This window comes from Equus quagga, chromosome 3, assembly GCF_021613505.1.
Source record: "Equus quagga isolate Etosha38 chromosome 3, UCLA_HA_Equagga_1.0, whole genome shotgun sequence".
Taxonomy (NCBI): domain Eukaryota; kingdom Metazoa; phylum Chordata; class Mammalia; order Perissodactyla; family Equidae; genus Equus; species Equus quagga.
Genome location: NC_060269.1, coordinates 100,460,746 through 100,483,194, shown reverse-complemented (window position 1 = coordinate 100,483,194; position 22,449 = coordinate 100,460,746). Strand labels below are relative to the sequence as shown.

The 22,449-nt window shown below is 37.0% G+C and overlaps 1 protein-coding gene across 1 annotated transcript in view; it reads left to right on the top strand.

The window, feature by feature from the left end:
• The first annotated feature begins 6,308 nt into the window (after nt 1-6,308).
• The window catches only part of AMBN (ameloblastin), a 34,335-nt gene continuing 18,194 nt past the window's right edge, over nt 6,309-22,449 (top strand). Inside the window, exons 1-2 of the mRNA XM_046655754.1 lie at nt 6,309-6,363; nt 8,184-8,245. Of these exons, the coding sequence (XP_046511710.1) occupies nt 6,309-6,363; nt 8,184-8,245 (117 nt within the window). The remainder of the gene's footprint in view (nt 6,364-8,183; nt 8,246-22,449) is intronic.

The following is a 22,449-nucleotide window of genomic DNA, read 5'->3' as shown; positions in this document are numbered from 1 at the left end:
GGGGGGTGGGGGGTGGGGGGGGGTGGGCGGAGTCTATGAACAATTAAAAGGTGTATTGTGCTCAAGGAAGTGGCTGGCCCTGACGCCTGATGGCTCACTGAAACTAATAATGTGAGCGCTCAGCCCCCATTGTTCTCAACTGGGGCTTAGTTGCTAATTCTGATAAAGCAAGAACAACCCCGCATGGTGCTCATACCACCTTACATCAAATAGGAGGCGATTATTCTTTAGAAATACAATACATCTGGAATTAGCAAAAATTAAACATTAATGGTCCCCTCTTGTTCTGAATGAAGAAAAAAATAACAATACTTTGATATCAAGGGTATGTGAGTGTGTTTGTATGTGTCTACACTGGACTTCAAAATATTATGCTAGTTATTCTGCTTACCTTGAATATGTATACATGTTTTCATTTTAAAAGTAAAATAAATTATTAGACCAGGACTATAAAATAGCCATTATTTTTTGGAGCTGGTGCAGTCTATTAAATAATGAGATTTTCAGCCAGTCACCAATTGATTATTATAATTTTGAAAGCAGAAGCAGAAAGAAAATTTTTTTAATGCAGAAAACTATAAGAAAGAAAATTTACTCACCCAAATTCCAGCATTCATGTGTTACTACCACTAACACTTGGATGAATATTTTCTAGTCATTTTTTTCTGTGCATATTTTACGTATTTTTTTACAAAGTTGAGTTTGTACTGCAGTAGTATACACTGTCATGTAACACACTTTTTCCACTAAAGTATATATCATAAATATTTTCTCCTGTCATCATTTTGCTAGGACTTAATTTTAATGTCTAAATTATATTCCGCTTTATTGATTAACCATATTTATGCAATCAATTCCCTAACAATAAAGGAATTTTGTGGAGCAAGAAAATCTTTGTTTCTGTTGATCTATCTATATCAAAAGTGAAGTTGCCATTTCCTATCACTGTGAGCATCTCTTCCTCCTGAGTACTGGTAACAGTGAGATGATTTCGTGTTTTTTCCATCTTCCACCCCATCAGTGTGACATGACATGCACCAAGAGTAATAGAAGGGGGCATTTGGCAAGAAAAGAAAAGGAAGAGAGAGCTTTTAGGAATAATACCAAATGGAAGATAGGCTAGGAGGTGGTCCATTTTGGCAGTGGGAAAGGTCTGACTGGCCCCAGACACTCCACCCATGGGACAAGACCCCCCCTCAATTAGCCCCACCCAGTGGGGGATCAGATGGAACTGACAACTTACTCTGGAAACCTGGGACAAGAAAGTGTGGGGCCAAAGGTTAAAGGAGTCTGGACGCCACGGAAAAGATTTAAGTCCAAAGGGAAGGGGTTTTTTCCTCCTACGAAGTGTAAAGCAATATAGAAACATAAACTGTTATTTCCCTGAGAGATGGAGGGATTTTTGTCTGTGAGTAACCAGTGGGGATGACAGCACCCATGGCCCCCGTGGAGCTGTGTGGGTTGGAGGACTTGACTCTGACCTGACAGACTGTTTGTACATTCTCGTGGGCACTGTATGTGTGCTTGATCAGCTGATATAAGATTGCTTAATAATGCATAGTCTCTCCCTGCCCTCTTCCACTGTGAGGAATGTAGTTGCGGGGTTACAGAGAGGGAAAACTCGTAGATTACAATAACTATAGACAGTTTCTTTATCACTGCTTGAATCAGACTCTGTGTCAGCAAGCTCCTACTTAATTACCTGTCATTTACCCCGTCCCCTTACCCCCACCGTCTGCCCCACACATTGTAATCGTAGTCTGATTTGCTTTTCAAAGGAATGTCTCACTGGGTTAATTGAAGCTAGTTGCACTGGTGCAATCTTCAGAAACATGCTGAGGGAAGCTTTCACAACGTGCCAGGCAAGTGACTACTAGACAAGTCTGCTGAAAGTTATGAGCATACGTTCTCATACCTGATCGTCTGTCTCTGAACCATTACAATAGCATGCACATTTAAGTTATTTCTTAATCTTAACAAATTATACTAAGTGCTTTACAGACGTCAAACAGGGGGCATACTGAAGAGTTGATAGTACATACATGACATATTCAAAAATGAAATCATCTTCCCTCATATTCCTCTTTCTGCACACTTTATTTTTGTTAGTTGTCCCACCATATTTCCACATCGCCAAAGCTTATAACCATCCTGACGCTTTATGCTTCCATCTTCCACTGCCGTTCACATGCAATCAGAAGCCCATCCTCTTCACAGCTGCTTCAACCCTTTTGTAAAATGATAAAGAAGATTAAATGAGATTATCTATTTAAAAAACTCTGGGCAAACTCTCTAGCATATTGTAAGAAAGCAAAAAAGCTGGACATTATCATTATTACATTATAAGTATTATGCTGTTTTCTGACTTGTAAGGGCAGGAGAATTTGACTTTCCACTTTCACTTTCAGAGAGGGTAGGGAAGTTTCAGGGAGGTAAAAAAGAGTATCAGCCAATAACTAGCTGTGTGTCCTTAGAACTTAATGGACACCCCAGAGCCTATATTTTGAAATCTATAAAACAGAAATGTTAATAAAAATTACCCTATCTCACAGGACCAGTGACGATAAAATGAGATATAAATTGAAAACTGCTTTGCAAAATATAAAGTAATATATAAACATATATCGTTATTTCCATCCCCTTTTTTAAATACAAAGTGAAAGTAAGCAGGCCAGACTACATGACGACCAAGATGAAACTCTCTTGATTGTGAAGAGAAGTTTCAGAAATGCCTCTGCCAAGAAAGCTTCCGCGTGATATGCAATTTTCATCTGACAGGAAGAACGCTTTACAGACCTTCTGGCAGTGCAGGAGCGCTGCATACAGCCAAGGGCCCTGTTTCTGTCGTGGATTGAGTACTCTTTACAAAAGTAAAACCTAATGACATCTACATTTTTTTATTTCTTCTTTTTCATGAAGATGGTTAGGGTTGCAGTCATTCGTTAAAGACTCAATCAAGAAAAAGAGGCATAGCTAAACTTTTTCTTTTGCTGTATAAACAGTTTATGTTTTCACCTCTGTTTGGAAATGTTTTTAGACTTATAGAAGCATCACAAAGTAAATTTCCATATACACTTCAGCCAGTTTCTCATAAGGTTAACATCTTACATAACCATGGTACACTCATCAAAACTAAGAAATTAATGATCGTATAATATTATTAACTAGCTACAGTCTTTATTTAGGTTCCACTACTGTCTTTTTTCTGTTCCAGGAGCCTATTCAGGATCCCACGTTTCACGTAGCTGCCGTGTTTCCTTAGCCTCTTCCAATTGGTGACAATTCCTCAGTCTCTTCTTGTCTTTAATGACCTTGATACCTTTGAAGAATATTGGTAGGTATTTTGTAGGCTATCCCTCAATTTGGGCTTTTCTGATGTTTTCTCATGATTAGATTGAGGTTATAAATTTTGAGGAAGAATATCACAGAGGCGATGTGCCCTTCTCAGCACATCATTCAGGGGAAATGGTATCAGTGGGTCTTATGTGATGTTGAAGTAGTCTCTGCTTGGTTTCTTCACCATAAATTTACTATTTTTCCCCTTGGACTTCATAAATATTTGGGGGAGATAATTCTATGCTATACAAATACCCTGTTTCTCCTTAAAATTTTGACCACTAATTTTGACATTATTGGTGGACCTTGCCTTGCAGCAGTGATTACTGTGGAATTCGAATGGTGATTTTCTATTTCCCTCATTCCTTCTACATTTTACTAATTTGAATTCTTATGTAAGGAAAAGTTGTCCTTTTTCTCTCCCAAAAAAATCTTATTTGATTTGTCGCTGATAGCAATCACTCTTCAACACTTCACATGGTTTATGATCCAAATGTCCTGACTACCTTACAGAGTTATCATGGGAGCTGAATGCGATAGAACATATACATGGTAAGCACTCAATGGATGTGAGTTCCATTCCTCCCACTATCCATTGCCTAATGCCTAGATGACCCTAATGTCTGAGCCATCAAGTTAGCACTCAATCAACCATAAACAAAGCTTTTTATCATTAGTTTACTTTGCATACATATAGCCATACCAAATAGATTGTAAGCCCCCAAAATGAGCAAACAGTCTTCCTTATGGCCACATAGACTCACAGTACTAGTTGTTGTCAGTGCCCTAGAGTTGATTCCAACTCCCAGGGACCGTATGCACAGCAGAACAGAACCCTGCCCGATCTTTTTGCACCATCCTCTCACCTTCTTGCACTATATCAGACAATGCTCTGCTGCTATTCATAGGGTTTGCACGCCCAATTTTTTTGCAAGTGGGAGGCCAGATCCTTCTTCCTAGTCTGTCTTCATCTGGAGGCTCCACTGAAACCTGTTCATCATGGGTGACCCTGATGGTATTTGAAGTACTGGTGGCATAGCTTTCAGCATCACAGCAACATGCAGCTGCCACAGTATGACAACTGACAGAAGGGTAGTGTGCTTCCCTGACCAGGAAACAAACCGGGGCCACAGCAATGAGAGTGCCGAATCTTAACCACTAGAACACCAGGGCTAGCTCACAGTACTGGTACAGTATAATATAGAGAGACAATCAGAAAATGTGTTAAATGAATGGATGACTGGGTATTTGATTAATGCAAAGAGGGGAGATATAAATGCTAAGATCCCTAAATAAGGATCAGTTTAAATATTCTTCCTTTGTTCAAGACATTTTCCCCATTTCTCTTTGTGTCGTGTACTTCTAGGCAGACAAACTTCAATCAATAGATCTCTATTTCATAGTTCATTCACGCTCCTTCTTAAACCCATCAGTTTTTTCATATCTTCAAACATCTGAGAAAATAGCCCTAATTTTAAAACAGGCAAAGGATGGAAATGGACAATTTAAAAAGAAGAACAAGAAGTGGACAATAAACACATGGAAGGGAAAGTTTAACCACAAAAGCTCAACTTCTGCAAGTTCAAATAAAAACAAGATACTGATTTTGCCTTATCAAATTAAGAAAAGGTGTTTTACATCGGTGCTTCTCAAACTTTAATGTGAATTCAAATCAGCAGAGGATCTTGTTAAAACGTAGATCCAGATTCAGCGGGGTAGAGAAAGGACCAGAGATTCTGCATTTCTCATAGTCTCCAAGTGGTGCCAATGTTGCTGAACCTGGTGACCACACTTTGGACACTCAGGCAGCCATAAGGATGAGCGTTGGTGAAAACAGCTGTGTGCCATATGTAACTCATTCTGTTGTAAATCAGTACAACCTTTTTGGAAAATAGTTGGCTGTGTAACTTAAGGCAGCGCATCCCAGTCCTGGCTGTACATTGAAATTTCCTGGCAAACTTTATAAAATATCTATGCTCCCATTCCAGACTAATTAAATCAAAATCTCTGGGAACTGGGTCCCAGTAGTGAGTATTTTCAATCAAACGATAATGCATATTTTACTGAATAGGTAAAATTATGATTATATAGATAATTAATGAAATATAATATGTGTTAAAACTGTAACTCAGGAAAATGCTTACAATATAGTACTAAATTTCCTTTTCTTTTTTTTCTTTTTTTACGTTTATTTTTGTATTTGAAATAAGTGAATTTACAACCTGACATGAAGTCAGGAGGGGTAGTAAATGTGAAAACATAATCTAGCTTTATCCAAAGAGACAATTACTTATAGCCCTACAGTTGAGATTCTTCCCTCATCCTATATCCGTGGATTGCCACACATCGAATCAAAATACCACTGATTGGAACCCTCACAGCCCTGTGTTGTCCAGCAATTAGCCTCAGAGTAGCCACTTACTGTCAATTACATTTCAAAGACTTAAGAGTTATTTTTAAATGCCTGTACAATTGTAAATTATTTAATAAAATACTATGAGTTCTCATGGCTCACAAGGTTAAATCACTCCGTGTTTTGTATAAGAAAGCACGTGAAAAACTGGTTAATTAGGTGATTACAAAATACCCAATTGTTTTTCTTTTTTTAAACTAAGTCACTATAAGATAAGGCACAACCATTAAGAAATAGTTATCTCTGAAGAGGTCTAAGAGGATTACTCCTGACAGTAAGAGCAGCTTTTGTGAAGTCTGACGTCAACACAATTCAAACTACCATGACATTAACGGAGAAAATACTCCTATGATTGAAAAGAATATTTGAAAGAGGTACATTAGGAAGGTTCAGTTTAGTAAGCCCAAATTGTACTCTATTAATAATCTGCTAAAAAAAAAAAAAGGTGTGAATATAGCAAAGTTCTCTGGAGGCCTGGATCTGAATTAACACTCAGTAAAACCATCTCTCAGATTTTCACTCTTGAAATTGGTTCAAAGAGGACTGGATAAAACGTCACATGGATTCCAAACCGGCTGGAAATCTGAAACCAAAAGACATTAGAGAGATGAAAGGCAATGCAAACTAATTAAAGGAAAGTGTCCTGTAGGCCCTACAGGGGTGAATATTTGGTTCAGAATTATTTAACATCTTTATTAATGACTGAGAGAGACAGAAGTGCTATATATATGTTTTGTTTTTTATCACATATTTATTTAATCTAGTAAACTGCTTTTTTCCTACGGATGTGACTTTTATACCTTCTCATTGCTATTGACATTTGTTCTTTTGTCCATTATTAAGAATATATTATAAGAAATCTCAGCCACAACTAGAAGGACCCACAACTAGAATATACAACTGTGTACTGGGGGGATTTGGGGAGAAAAAAGCAGAAAGGAAAAAAAAAAGAAATCTCAAAACCTTTTGTTTACACCAAGATCCAAGAGCATTTTTTCTTCTGTTTTGGTTGGCTTTTGTGTGGCTGTTTTGCACAGAAAACTTGATTATGCATAGCATGAAAAAAATAACTACAAATGTCGATAAAGAAACTCTAACCAATTAGCTTAGAGAAAAACAGAATTTAAAACATATTACTAGGCAGTTCTACTCTTAAACCAGGGATTCAAACAAGTTACAATATGTATAGCTCCTCAATCAAGATATTAAACTTATCAAAACAGAGTTTACAGGTTAGGGGTAAAAAGACTGACATTTATTTTTGTGAAGTTACTCATTCAAACATATTATAATTGATGACCATTTATACTCTCTATTACCTTAGTTATTTTCCAGGCAGAGTTTTAATTTCCCTTAAAAAATTAAGATTCTGGATATTTAAGGGCTAATTTTTCTTTTTCCTTTTTTTAACTAATTTTTTTTCCAGCACCAATAGTCTAGTTTTTATCCATCACCACACACATTTGCCCTTTACCTCTTCCTGCTCTCCCCACCCCCTTTTCCTCTGTTAACCACTAATCTGTTCTCCTTGCCTATGTGTTTATTTGTTCACCTTCCACAGATGAGTGAAATCCTGTGATATTTGTCTTTCTCTGTCCAATTTATTTCACTTAGCATAATGCCCTCAAGGTCCATCCACACTGTCTCACATAGAAGGATTTCCTTCTTCTCATAGCTCATAACATTCCATTGTGTATATATATACAGTACATCTTCTTTATCCATTCATCCATTCATGGACAATATAATGCTAAATAAAAATGTTACAAACTATATTATAGTATAACTTTAATTATTGGTTAATTAATTCAACAGTTGAATTATTTAGTGCCTATATATGCTAGTAAATTATACAAAAAATCCCTTTCCTTACGGAGTTTACATCCTATATATTATGCATCCAAAAATAAAAGTAGATCCAGCCAAATGTGAGTCACAGTTAGTTCTGGGCAATCTTTATTTCCTCCTTTAAACTTTCGGGTGGTTCCATGTTTCAAAATCAAATAAAAATAGATATTTGCCTCTAAAATATTAGCTACTCGGTATCAAGATTATTCAGCACTCAAAAAAATCATCTTTTATTGAAAGACTTAAATTAAGCCCTCTTCGCAATTTCAAATTCATGTTTCGTTTATTTGAAAGCTGCTTTTCTATGGCTACAAATTTCCTCCCTTCCTCACTTTGTTCTCTGATCCTGAAATGGATCTTGGGCTCCCTCTTCTGGCATAAGCATCAGCAGAAGAAGACTGAACTGAGAACAAATCTGGAAAATTACAAAGCACAGCAAACAACCTCCACAGTTATCTCTCGTACATTCAATCAAAAGACACTTATTGAATGCCTAGTGTGTGCTAGACACGATGCTGGGTGCTAGAAATACAAAAGACATAAGATACGATTCCTGTCCTTGAAATCATCCTATCCTTTTTTCCAGGAAATCACCAAGTCCCAGGACTCAAGAAAAAGTATCCACTCTCTGCCTGGAAAGGACAACTGGTATGTATTCATGCCAGGCTATGAAAACAATTTATGTCTCTATGTAAAGCAGGGACACTCTTCAACAATAACTTCTGGAAGATATTGAACTATTTAAGATTCGAATTTCCTTCAACTATGGCAGTCAGCATACAGTAAGAGACCTAGACATCAAAAGAGAAAAGTGATCCAAAACCATGAGGTACAAACGTGGTCACTTGTCCCCAGAAAAATCAGGTACTTTCTCGACTCTTTCCTAACTTAGACATGATTTAAAGATTTGTACTGTTGCAAGACTATAAAATTTCACAAAACAAAAATTCTATCAGATGCCCTATTCTTACCCCCTTGGTTACATGACCAGTAGTTATCTATTTGATGTGGTGAGCAGACATGGTATTCCAGGAATGACATCCCTGAAATGAACGTTCGCTACAATTGATGTTTTGCCACAAATGCCCATGGCAGGCAGTTGGGAGACCTCTTCTTAAAGTTGAACTCTACTAGTGAGTCAGTATGACTTGCAGACTCCCTGTTTTTTATCCAAGGAGTTTGATCCTTTCAAATTGTGATAGTATAAAAATTACAGAAATATGAAAAACTACAGAGAAGTGAATTTTAGACCAAGTCAAGACATTAGAACATTCGAATAACTTCTCAAGACTTTCTGAATAAAATCTGAAGCCTCCAATTGTTTTTATTGCAGTTACACTGGTTTGTAACCTTATAGAAATTTCAGGTGTACATGATTATATTCGATTTCTGTGTAGACTACATCATGTTCACTACCCAAAGACTAATTACCATCCATCACCAGACACATGTGTCCTGTCACCCCTTTCGCCCCCCTCCCTCCCCACTGTCCCTCTGGTAACCACTAAACTATTCTCTGTATCTATGTGTTTGTTTGTTGTTGTTGCAGCCTTGAATTTAAAAGTATCTACCAATTGATCCTACCCAACAGGAGGCCTCCTCGCTCTCCTTCAAATTCAATGAAATGAATTAGTGTTACAGTATAATTTAGGCTAAGCCTTTTTCATTGCTGTATAGTGGCAGGACTTGCAATGAAGATGGGACAACCCCATGGGGACATTTTGGCAATTTTTGCAGGCATTTTTGACCATCACAATGATATGAAGCTGCTATTAAAGTGCAGTGGCAAGGGCCAGTGCTGCTAAATGTCCTGCAACACATGGGATTGTGCCAAACCAGAAAGGTTTGGTTCACACTCTGTATTACTTTCAAATGTCCCACCAGATTTTCATGGAGGCAAATAAAACAAATTGTATGTCTGAGCCCAGGATTCAACTCTTTTTGATATACAACATAATGTATTTTTTGCATAATATTAATGTACACAGGGTAGTTTAGGCCTGCACCTTCCTTTTAATCATGGGAAGGGTATTCTTTGTTTTTGTTCAAACTTTGCCAAAAGTTGCTAACCATTGTGGAAAATCATGTCCCTAAAGGCAAACACCACTCACGGCATTCGAGCCAACGGTCCACACTTGCACCATCTGCGTTTGTAGCTGATGCTTACAAATATTTCACAGTGAAAATTTGAGACAATTATTAATGTTGATTGTGATATATGAAATGCAAAGCTATCATATTTTATTAATAATTCTATTATCTTAATTTTGTGGCATTATGGTTTCTTATTATGTGTGATGAAAATTACAACTTGAAATTTCTTGAAATCATCTGCTGTTCTTCAGTCTAACTTTTTTTTTAACCTTACAGTTCCCAGACAGCTGCCACAAAACTTCTCTATTGTCCCTTGTATTGCTATTTCTTTTTTCGATACATCTTTAATTTCCTGTTGACTAACAAAGTATATGATCTCTGTGGTCCCTTTGGATGTTCAAGACAGAATGTACACTTCAACACGTGTACATTTCAAAATAGAATTCGTTTACTGACATATTCTGTCTCATCTCCATCCCATGCAACACAGGGAATGACTTTGAAACACACTTGTAAGTAAGGTCCAGCTCATTTGAAAGAATATAATACTTCCTCATTTTCTCACTTCAACAATCTATAATTTGTCGTGACATGTTGTCTCTACCGCAATTAAGGGCATTTCCCTCTTTCTCTTATCATATCTAGGCAGGTTTAGTCTGTCATTACCTATCCTAGCACTAGCTTTTACCCCATGTCCACTGTACCTCTGCTCTTTCATTTTCCTCTACTTCTTGGTCACCATGGCTTTTAACTTCTAAATTCTAGCTTAGTTTTTAGAAGTAGGTACAAACATCTGACTACTTCATCTGGGCTACTTGTGTAGTCATGCTCAACATTATATATTGAAATGCACACTGCTTATTATGCTTTTCTTTCTCCTTTAAATTACAGTAAGGATATTATATTTATATTTAATGTAATCTAGTTTTTAAATTATGTGCGCATGTAGAGTATGGAATGAATTTAATTTCAGAAAAGGAAATATGTATTATAAAAAGACAGCTTCAGGTCTGAAGAGAACAAAAAATGTACACTATTTGACACCCCCATCCTCAGACACTTTGTCCCTCCTGTCTGTCCTGTGGTCTTATCTGCTCTTCAAGACCTGTTCAAGGTGCAATTAGGTTTTTGAAACTTCTCCTGCCTGTGAAGGTCGCTTTTTTGAAATCCCATGGCTCTATTTATTATAAGTAGTTGGAATTTAATTTCATACTGCTTTGAACTACCACTGCTGATCTTGGATGTGTGTATGTGTGTGTGTTATTGTCTCCCCAACCAGACTGTAAACGTTTAGAACACAAAATTATTTGCCATGCCCTACATCCCTTAACACTATACTTTGCACAAAGCTAGAACTCAATAAATTCTGGTTGAGTAAGTAACCCAACTTCTAAACTTTATATGGTAGCATAGTTCTTGGCACATCTTTCTACTATAACAGTTGTCAGACCAAACTTTAACTAGTTCTTTACATGTCTGACTCTTTCACAAACTGTTAGCTCCTTGAGGAAAGGGGCCATGATTACTCACCTTTGTAATCTCAGCATCAGGTACGTTGACTAGCTCATAGATATCACCCAGTGAGTGTTCATGAATGACAAGATGGATGCATTAACTAAATCCATGGGAGGATTCTGATGTTAGTGTAAATTATGTGGAAGCAGTTTAATGGGAAGGAATACAATTAAAGACCGTAATACACAGCAAAGGAAACCATCAAGAAAATGAAAAGACTACCTAACAATTGGGAGAAGATATTTGCAAACTATATATCAGATAAGGGGTTAATATCCAAAATATACAAAGAACTCATGCCTCAACAACAAAAAAACGAAGAACCCAATTAAAAAAAAATGGGCAAAAGATCTGAACAGAGATTTTTCCAAAGAAGATATGCAAAAGGCCAATAGGCACATGAAAACGTGTTCAACATCATTAACTATCAGGGAAATGCAAATCAAAGCTACAATGAGATATCACCTCACCCCAGTCAGAATGGCTATAATTAACAAGACAGGAACCAATAAGTGTTGGCAAGGATGTAGAGAGAAGGGAACCCTCATACACTGCTGGTGGGAGTGCAAACTGGTACAGCCACTATGGAAAACAGTGTGGATCATCCTCAGAAAATTACGAATAGATCTACCATATGATCCAGCTATTCCACTGCTGGTATTTATCCAAAGAACCTGCAAACACTAATGCATAAAGATACATGCACCCCTATGTTCATCACAGCCTTATTCACAATAGCCAAGACTTGGAAGCAACCTAGGTACCCATCAAGGGACGAATGGATAAAGAAGATGTGGTATATATACACAATGGAATACTACTCAGCCATAAGAAATTATGAAATCCGGCCATTTGTGACAACGTGGATGGACCTTGAGGGTATTATGCTGAGTGAAATAAGTCAGAGGGAGAAAGTCAAATACCGTATGATCTCACTCATAAGTAGAAGATTACAAACAACGACAAACAAACACATAGCAACAGAGATTGGATTAGTGGTTACCAGAGGGAAAGGGGGGAGGGGGGAGGGCGAAAGGGGCGATTAAGCACACGTGTGGTGATACATTATACTTAGTCTTTGGGGGGTGAACATGGTGTAATCTACACAGAATTCAAAACATATTATGATGTACATCTGAAAGTTATATAATGTTATAATCCAATGTTACTGCAATAATAAAAACATTTTTAAAAAAACAATTCTGCACCAGAATTTCAAGAACAAGTCAGAGTAATAGAATTATACTTTACAGGAGACTTTGATCATGTCCCTCCAAGGGTACAAGAAGGACCTGATTTCTAATTATCCTAGACAGTTCTAGGTTAGATGGAGGAAGATGAACTCCAATTGCCATTTCTTATGGACAGGAGAGCAATCACAAAACTAGGGATGATCAAAAGAGAAGAACTCACAAGGAAAGAGTGTAGGAGAATTTCAGAGATTGAGTGCAAGGGGGTTTAGAAAGTGAGACATTTCAGAGAGCCTGAGGCGACTTAAGAGATTCAAAAAGAAGGTTTTTGCTTCTCTTTTTCCAATGCTACGTGTGGGTTTTGAATAACTTTTGACAGGCATTGTTTCCTTCATTGTGACTCTGCTGAGCTTAGGCTCCAAGGTTTGTGAATTTGTTCAAATTAAAAGACTATCAAGGATTAAAAAAAAAACAAAGATTACAATAAAGGAAATCCAAGAATGGAGGTTCCCAGAATTTTACCTTCAGATTCCCATTACCATTTGTTGTGATTTCATGTCTCATTTTCAATCCTCTTCTCTGGAGAAATTTTCTCTACAAGGGAGTTCTTTGAAAGGGATCCGAAAGAAAATACCGGGAAAGAAAAAGATGAAGTTCATCCTGGAGTAAGAAAGCCTTATCTTCCTCTGAAAATGGGAGGCATTATGTTTTCTAGAGTTTTTGTAGGACTAAATTTTGTAGACTTGGAAATAATTCTTAATGTCTAAACAATTTATTCTAATTTACTTTACCACACAGGCATTACCACAGAAGCAGCATGTGCTATATTTTAAATGATCTCTAATGTATCATTTTATTTTAATAATAAAAGAATTTATATTCACTGTAGAAATTTTGAAAAGAAAGATACATTCAAAGTTTAAATCATCCATAATTCTAACAAAAACTATCACTGTCTCAGTGTATTTCTTTGTAGTCTTATTTATATGCATCTTTATGTCTGATTTTTCAGAATTAGGATCATATAATGTAAACACATGTTTTTTCCAACTTCTAAATTATACTAATGTTAAAAAAAAAAAAGAGCACTAGGGGCCAGCCCCATGGTGTGGTGGTTAAGCTTGCATGCTCCACTTTGGCGGCCCAGGTTCGTAGGTTCGGATCCTGGGTGTGGACCTATACCATTCCTCAGCCATGCTGTGGCAGCAACCCACATGCAAAGCAGAGGAAGACTGGCACAGATGTTAGCCTAGGGCAAGTCTTCCTCAGAAAAACAGAAGGAAAAATAAAGCACTATAGCAGAGATCCTCAAACATTTTGGTATCAGGACTCCTTTACACTAACTTACTGAAGACCCCAAAGGCCTCTGTGGGTTAAAACTAAGAAATTTATTTATTAACCATTCTTAAATAATAATAATAAGCCAATTGCATGTTAGCATAAGTAAAATATTTATGTGAAAAATGACTATATTTCCCAAAACAAAAATTTTAGTAAGAATGACATTGTTTTTACATATTTATAAATCTCTTTAATGTTTGACTTAGTAGAAGATAGCTGGATTCTCCTATCTACCTCTGCAACATTCTGTTATATCATACACATCATGTAGCCTCTGGAAAACTCTGCCAGGCACTTGTGAGAGAGGAGGGTGAGAGTGAAAAGGGAAAATAACGTCTTCGTACTATTATAAAAAGTAGTTTTGAATAAAGGACCCCCAAAAAGATCTCAGAACCTCCAGGTGTCCCCACTTTGAGAACCATGGCCCCATAGACTAGATGTGGGTGAGATTATGTTAATGGACCTCTCCTTCAAGGGCAGATTCTGCTCCATACACTTCAGGAGCTCCACATTGGTCACACTATTCCTGACAGACCCTAGAATGTCAACCTTAGCTTGGTGACATCAAGTCTTGAGGGACAATAATTTGCACATGGACCATAGTACCTCTGACCCCACGACCCCAATGGCACAGTAAATGACCAGAGTCTTGGCTGGGCAAGGGCTTGTGATTGAAAGTAACAAGGAGGGTCATATATCATTTTTACAATACGAAATAAAATATTTTCATTTTGAAAACCATAACTTCTTTAGTTAAAAATAAAAAAATTAAATACCATCCTTACAATAAGTGAGTCACAAACCCCAATAATGTCTAGCCGAACATTACCTACCGAAGGAGCTCTTTCCAGTGAATCTTCTAAGTTCCAAACTACTTATAAATCCATCTCTAATGTGAGAAAAATGCAAGCAGTTATAGCTAAGGAACACCACGTATTCCAGGCCCAGTGGCAAGCCCATCCCTATCATGAGCTATATGTCTCAGACTAACTTTGTCTTTTGCCACCTAAACTCTGTGTTCACAAAGAATTATGTGACCGTGATTTAGCTTTTGACGTAGGTCTTTCTATGGGGAGACACTAAGGTGATTATGAATAGTTTGACCAGAGACAGAGTTCCGCTGCTCATTATAAATTAATAAAATAGTAGTCTGATTTTAATTTTTTTTAATACTACTATTAGTATTTAATACTACAAGAAGCTCGTACTGGACAGGCCAATAAAGTTATCTGACATTTGTAATCCCTTCTAAGAGCTTCAAAAGGCCTGCCAGGCCCACATCCCCTCCTAAAAGCTTCCTCAATCATGCCTCATGCCTTGTCACCCTTCCTCCCTGGACACATTGATTGGACTAGGGATGGGTACTTTTTGTGGCCAACAGTCTATGAAGTGCCCTGGCTTGGAAACTCTGCCCAATACAGACCTCCCTTATGGAATGGTGGCTAGTTGAATCAGTCAAGTTCTCTTTCTTAGGAAATTTAAACTGAAGACTTAGAGAGAGGCAGTGAGTAACAGCTGAATCATTCAAAGCAGCATGTCTCCGTCAGGGTGGCTCTGACTAGAAGAGAAAGCTACAGTGCCTGCTAAGTCGTGAAGCTGCTAACCGATACCAGAGCAATACAATGTATTGGATAATACGTCTCCAGGAAGCCTGAAAATGCATTTGTTCCTATTTTGCTTTTGTTAGTTAAAAAGCATATTTTGTTCTTACAACTTATCACAGTGTAAGCCACATTACATTGTAAGCTCTGTGAGAGTGTAGAAAGACCATTTAGCCACAATTATCCTGCATGCTATAGTGAAAAGCACTTAATATTTATAGCAGACATCAAAAACCAAAATGCCTACCCAGGCAAGGCAAGTAATACAGATAAGTGAAGCCAGCCAAGTGTAAGAAAAATAAGGAGGATGCTTGCCCTGACAAAGGGAGCAGGTGCACCCCAGCTTAGGTCATAGTTATCATTCAGAAGAATAGACACTGGTTGCCAGAACTTCCAAGTTTTAAATGAGATAATGCATGTCGAGTGCTTAGTACCTGCCCAGCATATTGTAAGAGCTCATTAAGACTCATCATTATTGTTTTATATCACTTGCAATCAGCAGCAGCAGTCACACACCTATAGGAATCATCTGGAGAAATTAAACTACTCAACAAATCTACATTTTCTAACTTCTTAATATATATTTATCTCAAATATTCTTACATCATGCTCTATAAAATGCTTCTCCAGTTTTAACTGGTCTCTTAATTGAATCATGAAAACCCTAAAATTTAAGGTACACTGACTCTACTGGTTTACTTTCTGCTAATGGTTCATTTCTTTGGTTTTTGGAGGAAAGATGGTCTACCCATTTCTTAGCTTTTCCAGTCTATATTTTCCCCAGGTAATTACCCCCATAGACACCTTCAGACATTGCCTATCAGGCAGAAATGTGGATTGAACATAATGTGATTTTCCCTGAGTTGGTTTAGGCCTTTAATCAGTGATTGCCAGTTCTGACCAGCTCTTCCAAAGCAAATCAGTAAGTTTTCTTGCCTTTGAAGGATCGGTACGAATGATGAAGTTTAGCTAAGAAATGAACAAGGAGACAGAATCTAAAAGAGCAGCGTGTAACAGAGCATACCCACTTGCAGAACACATACACCACAACCTACAACTCCAGGCTTTAGAGTAGTAGAAACAGATAGTCTTGTTTTCTTTTGTTTTTTTTAAAAGATGTAGAGGAGTCCACGTCAAAAATGAAGATAATTGAGTCAAGTTTCTGGGATTCCTTCCATTTTAACAACTACTATGAATTACCATTGTGAATTAATATTACAAATTAATATGCAACATATTCAAAGCATGTTAAAGTCTCAGAGGAAATAATGCTGTATAGGACTACAGGAAATAACAGAAAAAGTGCCTGTTCATTGTCTTGCTTAGCAGACATTTAATAAATGTTACTTTCTTGTTTCCATCCTATCTTCCCCCAACACAATGGGAGGATCAATCAATAGTTTCACATATATCTCAGAAGATATAAGGAATATCTCAGAAGATATAAGGAGAAATGACTAGAATGTCCTGAGACATGATACTGAGAGTAAAGGATCTTCCCTCTTACACCTTGAGTAAGCACAGTTCTGTGCTGCCCCTTCATCTCAGGTAGATCTGTCTGAAGTGGCCAGAGTGAGAGCTATTAGTTCATTTATTTGCTAAGTCATTTATTTAAAAAAAACATTGAGCCCTATTATGTTGGGCTACATGTCTACAGTGGGACATTTGTGGGCTTTGGACCCAAACTAGATTGGAAATTTGATTCTCCAATTTACCTGCAAGGCCTTGAGCAAGTTGTGAAAGCTCTTGGTGCTTATTTCCATATCTAAATAATAGGGATCATAATACCACCTGCCTTCTGGGGTTCCTGTGAGGAATAAGTGGAATAATATAGGAAAAGTAGCAGACGTAGAGTAAAAGTAGAATCTAAGAGCGATAGTCTTCCCCATCCCCCCTTATTCTTGGCTAGATTTTGTCATGTCCTGGAAAGCACAGTGCAACCAGTCAGGGATAAATACATCCTGCTGGTTTCAAGAGGAAATACATGTGCTTCATCATGTGTACTCCCCCTACTATTTTTGCTTACAGTTTTGTACCTCTCTGCACTTCTGTGTTGCAGCCAGAAATGCTGAGACAACAGAGGGAAAGCGACAGGATCTTCATCTTGCCTGAATAAGAAATCCTGGCTGATGTCTGGGAGAAGCGGCTCTTACATTTGCAGGTCAATTGGTTTAGAGTCCTACATTTTTACGACATCAACCAAACATTACCTTGCTCTATCTAAAACTCAGCAAAATCCTCCAAACTCTTCATCCCTGGGACTCTCACAGTCCAGAAATTATTTTCTGATTTTTTAAAATGATGTTTAACCCAACATTTCATATACCCTGTGAAATGCAGTTTCTCAGAGTCGCAATCAGATTCTTCAATCATTACTGTAATTCCTATCTGTCTAGAAATAGTTAAAATTTACTTCTTGGTGATGAAATTAAATCTGAAAGAAGTAATCATGTGAAAGTTTTCTTGATATACACTGTACAACCAATAATGTTCCATTTATTGGCTTTATTGGAGAATGAACTATTTCACATAAGTGAATTTTCAAATAAATGAAGTTCACTGTTGACCTACTTCTACTCCACTCACCCAACTTACTTAGAAATGAGTTCTAGAAAGAAAAGAAAATGAAAGAGTGTAGAGAAGGGGCCAAGGTCCACATTATGAATTCAGAGCAGTGTAGATGGCCTGACTAAAGGAGATTAGGCAAGGAGAGAGCCACATCCCTGCCCAAGGCAGAAAAACTGCTGTCAGAGCCCATCTCCTCCTCTCCTTCCTGCCTCTTCCTCCTTGCAGTGTAGACACTGCAAGACTATGGGGTAGAGAGGAGCTTTGAAATTACAGGTATCTTGAGTTGGAAGTTTTTGTGGCTTTTTAGTCTATAGTTGTCGAACTAAAACTGAAAGATTTGTAGGAATTTGGTCCTAGGAGTCTTTGGGCCTTCTTGAGAGCTTTGGGGGCATCTGTAGGCCTTTGGAATGTGTCAAGAACAGCTTCAGACAAAAGATAACTGGTAATTCATTGATGAGGTTTGCTCTAGGTTCCAATTTTAAAAGAAAAGGGACTAAAAAGATTCTTCATACTTTCCTCTGGCTCGTGAAGCCAGCTCTCTAGAAAGGAAAGGAGATCGTAATTCAGGACCAGCACTCTGTATATCTACGAGAATATTGCTTGTACTCACGCTAGAAATTGATAAGGGTAAGGAATTCCAACACGTTTCATTATTTTAGAGGCAAAACATCTATAATTTTACCTCTCGGCTTCCTAGACTAAAAGATAAAAACAAAATCTAATCTAATTTTAATGGCACAATGACACTACAAACACCCATTCCTATTCTAGCAGGGGCTTCTAGGGCAGTGTGAAATATCAGATTCCATATCAAGCGTCCTCAGGCTGTCTGTTTTTTATGTTTTTGTTTTGTTTTTCGTCTTTGTTCTTGGTCTCAGCTATTATTTCTCGTGACTATAAGTGTTTCTAAAACTGGAAATATTTTTCCTTCCCTTCTGATTTTCTTATGATGTAAAAATGATAAAATGATGACATTTATTTTAACTGGAACTCAAATAAGATAAAAAGGAACTTAAAAAAATATCTTATAAGTACATGGAATTTAGTACTATATGTTCTCTGTTTTGCTAACATTGAAGAGACGTTTTTGCTTATTTCTGAGTTCTTGAATATGTCCCAGATAGCTGTGTTTAAAGATAAATGACACTTGAATTGCTGAGGTATATATGCCCTTGAAAAATATTATGCAACCCTTGCTTGATTCCTTTCATTCTCTCACACCCTATATGTACTCTATCAGTAAATTCTACCAGATTTATCTTGAAAAATATCCAGAGTCCAGCGACGTTTCATCACTTTCACAGCTACTATTGTGGCCCAAGCCACCATTATCTCTCACCTGAATCATTGCAATCTCTCCTAACCTGTCTCTGTCCTTCCACCTTTGACCCCCCTTCAGTCTATCAAACTTGGCCAGAATGATCCTCTTGAAATCTTGTCAGATCGTGCTCCTCCTCTGCTCAAAATCCTCCAGTGGTTTCCTACTTCACTCAGAATAAAAGCCAAAGTCACTACCATGACCTATGAGATCCTACATGATTTCATCTCCTATGACTCTTTCTCATTCAATCCCCTCCAACCAACGCTGGCCTCCACCACCAATCTTTAAACACACCTGGAACAATCTCTCTGTGCACTGGCTGTTTCCTCTGCCCAGCATGCACTTCTCCCAGATATCCACATGCACTTCTCCCCCATTTCTTTCCCAACCTCTTCACATTGAGACCTTCCATGACCCCCTACCTAAAATGTCAGCACACACCCCCAACAATTCCTATACTCCTTTCCTGCTTAATTTTTTCTCCTTGACACTTCTCATACTATATATTTTAGCTGTTTTCCTTGTTTATTGACTGTTTCCCCTCCAGTAGGTGAGCTTCATGAGGGGTTTTTGTCTGTTTTGGTCACGTTCATATCTCAGTGCTGAGAACAGTGCCCAGTACACATTAAATGCTCAGTTGTTGAATGCATAAGTGAGCAATTTCAACCTCTCGCTTAAATTGCAATGAAATTCAAACACCCAACTAATAGTAATTCCTTTTTTACATTCAGCTCCTTTCCATTGAGAAATGTTAAATCATTTGGTGCAAATTGGCTCCAGTGTCAAACAGATCTGAGTTGAATTCAGACTGGCACTTACTAGCTGTGAAACTTGGGGCAAATTACTTAACCACACTCAACTAGTTTCTTCATCTATAAAATACTGACAATAATAACAGTACGTGCCTCATTGAGCTGTTGTAAGATAAAATTAAATAAATATCCAGGGCCTAGAACATAGAAAGACAATAAATATAATCTATTCTTTTTCATATACATTAAACTTTTTAATGTATGTATCCAAATATCAGTTACCTACATGATGAAGAACAAAAACTCAAAAGCTGAGATAAAAGCTTTCATTTCCATGGTACCATCCTTTGGCTATAAGTAACTTACATGCAAAAAAAGAAGAGAAACTAGTTTGCCTCACTGTTCTCCTAGGCAATTATTATCATAGCCATCTTCCAAAAAGAAAAACCGAGGTTCAGTATGTTTGACATCATGATCATATCACGTCCTACCAACTGGATACATTTTTCACTAGATTCGCTGGTATCATTTAACTTCAGCCAATTTGCTTTTCTCTCACCATCACACAACCAGTTCCTTTCTTTTCATAAGTCATCGTTCAATATGAAAGGGCCTTTCATCCTTATAACTATCAGTCTATATTCTTTATCTGCAATCCTGGTTTTAAAACTCACTTTCTGAAAGAGTGCTTCTACAATTAAGTCTCTCCCATTCTAATAACCTCCTTATTTGGCATCCCTTTGACATTTATGCTAAATCAATAATTTGCATTAATTGGATGCTTGCAATATACCAGACACTATTCTAAGCACCTTAGTACACTAAGCACCTTAGTACACTATTTTATTTACTCCTGTAAGATTCCTTTATTTACACTCTTTTACAGATGAGGAAACTGAGGCACAAAATGGTGAAATAACTTGCCCAAGATACACAGCTAGAGAATCATTATTCTCTATCCCAACCTGACCACTCGGACTCCAGAGCCCACATTCTTAGCAACTAAGCACTTGGTACTCTATATTCTTTTACATGATAAGATTTTTCATAATAAGGTTCATGTCAGTTCATGTATCAATGTCACGTATGGTTTCTTCAACTAGACTGCAATATTTTTGAGGAGAAGGAGCTTGAGTGTCTCTCTTTACCATCATTAAATTTAATATGATGATCTGTTCGCCGTGAGCCTTTAATAAACGCTCTTTAACTAATTCAGTAGTTAAGTGACTGGCATAGGACATGTTTCCTGACTAGCTTTTCAGTTATCTACTCCAGACGCTTCTTCTGGGTAAGATAAAAATAAATACCATTTCTACAGTAAAACTGACTCTAATGTCATCATGTTGGGTCATGTGTGAAGACCTGAAGTCAATCTATACTGGCTTGTGGTCAACTCTCCCATTCTTCCAAAAGTCCTTCTGGAGTGGGCTTATAATGGGTATCAGCTGGCAGATAATAATCCAGAAGAAAAACAAATTAATTACTATTTTAACATGCAAAGTTAGTGGGTGGGTTACTTATCAAGCTGCCAAGAACTACTGTATACATTACACAAATTTCTGCCACAAACTCTCTTGCTTGTACTTTTACAAAGCAATGCCAAGTTTGTTCACTGTCAGCTTCCAGGTATGTGACTTTGGAATCCATCATGCAAAGAAAGGCAAGACAGGTGGAAAATGAGCTCAACCTGACTCCAACAAGTATACATGAAGTACACTATGTGAGAAATTACTGTGAAATACAAAGCCTTTACATGGAAGGCATTTTAACATATATTTTTTAAATGTCTATCAAAAAATTTACATCAACATGGCAAGAGATTAACTTGTGTTATATAAAATGTTTTATAATATATGCTCAATCATGTATAGAAAACATACAAATTGATAAGAATAAGAATATCAATTTCCCTGTGTCTAATAAACATGAACGATTTTTAAAAAGTAGAAATATAGTTACTAAATAAATATGTGAAGAAAATATTTAATCTTGATAATGATCAAGAAATATAAACTAAAACACCAAGTTATCATCACAAGAAAAAAAAAGTTTGTAACAATGTATGGTAATGGATGTTGACTAGACTCATTGTGGTGATCAATTTGTAATATATACGTATGTCAAATCATTACATTGTACACCTAAAACTAATACCATGTTATACGTCAATTAGATCTCAATAAACAAAAAAAGCCAAAATTAATGAAATACTGTATTACACCTACTAAATTATGGGAAAAGATTAATTAGATTAACAAATTCTGTCACGTAAACTGGTATACATAAATTGTTGGTAGCATTAAACTTAGATAATTCAGCAGTGCTTATCAAGAATCATAAAAATACGCATGCTTTTAACTAGGAATCATATTCATGGTAAATTATACTAAGAAGATAATTCTAAATATAATTTTTTTAAGATTTAGTAATGACAATATTTATGGTAAAAAATTGAAAACAACCAAAAGTC